The sequence below is a fragment of the Palaemon carinicauda genome, chromosome 43, assembly GCF_036898095.1.
Source record: "Palaemon carinicauda isolate YSFRI2023 chromosome 43, ASM3689809v2, whole genome shotgun sequence".
In the NCBI taxonomy this organism is placed as follows: domain Eukaryota; kingdom Metazoa; phylum Arthropoda; class Malacostraca; order Decapoda; family Palaemonidae; genus Palaemon; species Palaemon carinicauda.
Genome location: NC_090767.1, coordinates 44675492 through 44680491, shown reverse-complemented (window position 1 = coordinate 44680491; position 5000 = coordinate 44675492). Strand labels below are relative to the sequence as shown.

Sequence of the window (5000 nt, the reverse complement as noted above, 5' to 3'; positions counted from 1 at the left end):
TGATTCTCTGTGTATGATGAATATGGTAAGGTGAAGAAGTGTCTTCAGAGAGATCGCTAATGCTCCTGAGAGTCTGACGTGGAAATGATGTTTCCTCTTTACTGAGACAAGTTTTGTCTAATTTTGCTTCTATAGATCATATATATCTCTCTCTCGCTAATAAGGATTTCAGGGTTATTTAAAAAAAAATATGTTTACCTATTCTTGAATGTTTTTGTTTTTATGATAATAATCCAAAAACTATGCCATACAAAGCATATATTATATCGAATTATGTTTAACATTTGGCTTTTCCATTGAAATGTATAAATACTCGATAATATTATGCAAGTTTTTTTTTTCTTGGTGTTATGCTTACATGTTTGAATCATTCTCCTAATCAAATAGCTGTTGTTGTTGTTATATCTCTTTTGTAAATCCATAACTACCTCCTTATTCCTGTAGTGTACTGTGAAGAACAATGAATTATTGATCAGTCATATATTACATGGTCAGTACTAAAACCCTTTTCCAACTAGGCTATGTCTAGGAAAGGTCTGACATTTGCATTTGCCTGAAGGACCATCCAAAACTCCCACCAATAGCTCATAAGGAGAATGACAGAGCGAACAGTAAATGATGACTTTAATTTTTGTGTGTCTTGTAAGATTTATGTGGAACTGAAGATGATGTGCAACCTGTTTTAAATCTTTCTTTTTATATACATATAGTCAGAATAGAGTAATGTTATATAGATTCCTACTTACGTGTATATATATATATATATATATATATATATATATATATATATATATATATATATATATATATATATATATACATATATATATGTATATATATATATATATATATATATATATACACTTATATATATGTATATATATATACACACATAAATATATATATATATATATATATATATATATATATATATACATATATATATATATATGTATATATATATATATATATATATATATATATATATATATATATATATATATATATAAATATATATATATATATATATATATATATATATATATATATATATATGTGTGTGTGTGTGTGTTTATATATATAGATAAATAGACATAGACTGAGAATAGAATCTAAGGGATGAGGTAAGTGGTGAAAGGGGGATAAGGTAGAGAAAAGATTAAGAAAGAATAAGGCCTTCTATATTCATGAAAATTCACTGGCATTTCACATAAAAGCCTTTGAAGAATAAAATTGTGTACAGTGACTTCTTGTTGTTTAGCAAATTATGTTTCAGAGCTTAAGTTACGTTTTAAAATAGATGTCTTTTCATTACATATACAACGTTCTCATATCCCTTGACGATCTCGAATAAGATACTTGCGTTTCTTCTTCTTGTTTCACTTTTGATAGATTTGAAATCATCATTTAGAGACAGAATTTATTTATATATGTTTCCCTCTAATTCTTATTCTCTTCACTCAAAATGATTGATCAAATCTACACTTTCCTGTCAGGGCATGACGAGCTTCTACAAAGAATTCCTGGTAAGTCTCTTCTGGACTTTCATCATGATATTTAGAGTTTTTATTTAATCTGTTGATCCAGCAACTAATAATTAGTGTAAATATTAATCATCATCAGATAGACTACATAACGTAAGCATAAATTGATCATAGTTTCGATCAGTATCCTGAATTACACAGTTATTAGCATATTGAGAATTTAATTTTTTTTCATTGATGCATCCATTTGAAAAATCTTTAATTATATTTTCAGATATGCAGGAGAAATTCCAACATCTTGAAAATAATCTTCAAGGTAATCTTACTTCTTATATCGTTTACTTATCTCCTTATTTCCTTTCCTCTCTGGGCTATTTTTCCCTCAGGGAGCCCTTGGGCTTATAGCATATTGCTTTCCCAACTAGTGTTATAACTTAGCTAATAATAATAATAATAATAATAATAATAATAATAATAATAATAGATTGTTTTCACTATTTCTAATTTCCCTAACTTTTCTCTATATTTTCGCTTGACACCCAGTAGTTGTCTTTTTTTCTGACTTTCAAAGAAGACACACCAAGGTTTCATACTCCTATGACACATACACACACACACACACACACACACACACACACACACACATATATATATATATATATATATATATATATATATATATATATATATATATATATATAGCTTTTATTTCAATTGTCAATCCAGCAATCCAATTATATTGGATATTAACCGTCAATTGATAGACTACATAACAGATGTATAATAATATCCTGAATTACAGAGTTATCTGAATATCTGAAATAATAATAGAAGTGAGATGAAACAGGATGAAGATGTAGAAGAATATAATGAGAAAAGAGGAAAAGTGCTACAGACGGAAATAACACCTCGTTAAAGTGTATGAAATGTATGGCAAAATAGGAAGCCAGTAACCACATCGCCAATGAATTTAACTACTATTTCAACAACAACATAATGAATAATATAATACAGTGTCTAACACTCTTCATTGGAGTCTGTAAAATATGAAATACAATACAGCAGACAATGGTACGAATATGCAACTCAAGCTGTGGTAGAAAATTAGTCTGGAGCTGCAATATAAAGACGGACAGAGTGATGCAAGACAACGAAAAAAGAGTATCCCTCATAGAAGTCGCAGTAATGCGAGACTCAAGACTGTTATATATAGGGAGAGAAAAAAATGTAAAAAAAATAAACAAAACTTATGAATTGAATTCAGATGGCTATGTTTAATGCATTTAGAAATTGTCCTTAAAAGGATAGAAGCAATAGGAACCAACCTAAGTCATTAAAAAGGAATCAAGAGAAGGTAGGCGCCGATTGTAGCCCCAGGACTTGTGCAAAATAGAATGCCACTTGAAACAGCATTAATAGTGAGGACAGTGATGGACTCCTAATGAAGCTGGATGTAACCTCTATCCCCACACTATAATTCAGTAGGCTCTATAGCCAGTGATTACCAAAACAATTGTAATGATAACACCCTACAATGCTAGTGAAGTGGTATCCTTTTTCTTAGAAATCTAGGAAATTGGCGATCCTACATTGTGTATAGAGTAGCTGTCACTTACACTTACATTTTTTTTTATGATTTGATATCTTTCAATGAATACAAAGCTATAATATTTTATCTTGACACTCTTGAAATGAATTTAGGAGCCATATTTGCATAAAATGGTTATCTCTCTTCTTGAAACTTCATTGAGATTTGAGACCCTCCATTTCTTTTCCAGTAGTTTTGCTTGGCTCTGATTCTACTGACGGAGATTTAAGAACCTCTACGTACATGAACAACAGTTGTTTTTCTTTGAGAAAATCTTGAAATAGCAAACACTATTATTCATTGAATATGCAGTATTGTTTTAGTATTGACACTCCTCTATGCTATTCAAGAGCCTTAAGTGCACATTCAATAGTTGTCTTTGGTTTTCACATTTTTGAAGGCTATTCAAGAGCTTTCGTTGCATATACTCTTTTTTTTTTTTTTTTTTTTTTTTTAAAAACGTCATACCATATATAAGAGTTGTATTTCATCAGCTACGCTCTAATTTTTTAGACTTGGGAGTATTTATTGCATTTTTATTCTTCAAAACACAGACCATTATTTTAAGACATTTTTATTTTCAGATGTACAGCAGGAGCTTGGGAATCAGAAAACTAATTTTCAAGGTAATTTTCCAAATATTTAGAGTAAATTGATTTATCATTGTATATTTCTTACCCCAATGACTAAACTCGTATTAGATAATTTGAAGTACAATATTTGATTGAAATATACGCTCAAGGTAACACTATTTTTTTTTTCCAGAACTCCATCATGAACTGGAACACGTGAAAGGTACTTGATATTCTAACATTTTGGTTCATCCTTCTAATATTCGTATCTTTTTATCTGGATGAGATATTTTTAGAATAATCTAGAATATGAAGGTTTAATCCTTCTTTGGTTATCTTTATCGTGGAGATCATCAACTTTTAGAATAAATAATAGAATTCTGATATTATAATCAGCATTTTGTTGTCTTTTCCTCAGGTGTATCAGTAATTTGTCATTAAGACAGATGACTTTTTAATTGTTTAGAATTTTGAACGTTCACAGAAATGCAGTAAAACAGAAAATGTTAGAGAGGAAGATCTTCAGAAAGTTATTTTGACTATAAGAAATACTTTTTAATCCACATAGGAATCAATAAGTACCGATTACATAGAGAGAACACATCTGAATTAATTCTGTTCTCTTTTCTGAATAATTATTATCATAAAATCTGGACTAACTTTTAATAAGAAGCTTATTTCCACGGATAAAATTTTGAATCAATTTATAATAACAATTCTCTCCATCCCCTGAATCCTCTTTCTCTGCTAAGAAGATCTTGTATATAATCTCCTTCTCTACTTTAGGGCTCAGCCAAGAGACCGGACAGCTTCTCAGAAGGGAAGTCTTGGAACACTTGACTAATGTATCAGCAGCAGGTAAGTTCTCTTTAGTTAGTGATTGTGATTCTTGAAAAGATATAGTTCAAAGAAGATAGGAATTGCAACATGATATATTGACCATCACTTGTATGATTAATATCATCAATATATTTGCAGATTTTGTTCTTTTTCATTTGGTTTCTTAATCACATGGTGGAGTGGAGTCATATCTTTGTGTTCTTCATTGATCAATGAAAGAAGATAGCAAACTTACAATATGTTGTTCAAGGGATTATTTTCTTCTTTCCAGCAAATGAAGAGATCAAGTCTTATGTTCACGAGGAGATATCTGGAGTCATCTCTTTGGCACAAGGTCAGTTTATATACACTTAAAGAATTGATATTTCTATAGCATCCTTCCCTCCACCTCGCCAGCTAATTATCTTCCCCCCTCTCTATCAGGGCTTTATTTATGATTTTTCATTGATTGTTGTCAGAATTTTTGTGCTGCCTTTGATCATATGAATCATGTAACTCTTGTGTACAAAGTTCACC

At 29.9% G+C, this 5000-nt stretch overlaps 1 protein-coding gene across 1 annotated transcript in view; it reads left to right on the top strand.

Annotated features, from left to right (window-relative positions):
- Window positions 1-5000, top strand: part of LOC137633395 (uncharacterized) — a 420659-nt gene that overhangs the window by 406804 nt on the left and 8855 nt on the right. Inside the window, exons 7-12 of the mRNA XM_068365622.1 lie at window positions 1497-1526; window positions 1759-1800; window positions 3657-3698; window positions 3838-3867; window positions 4431-4502; window positions 4756-4818. Coding sequence (XP_068221723.1) covers window positions 1497-1526; window positions 1759-1800; window positions 3657-3698; window positions 3838-3867; window positions 4431-4502; window positions 4756-4818 — 279 coding nt within the window. The remainder of the gene's footprint in view (window positions 1-1496; window positions 1527-1758; window positions 1801-3656; window positions 3699-3837; window positions 3868-4430; window positions 4503-4755; window positions 4819-5000) is intronic.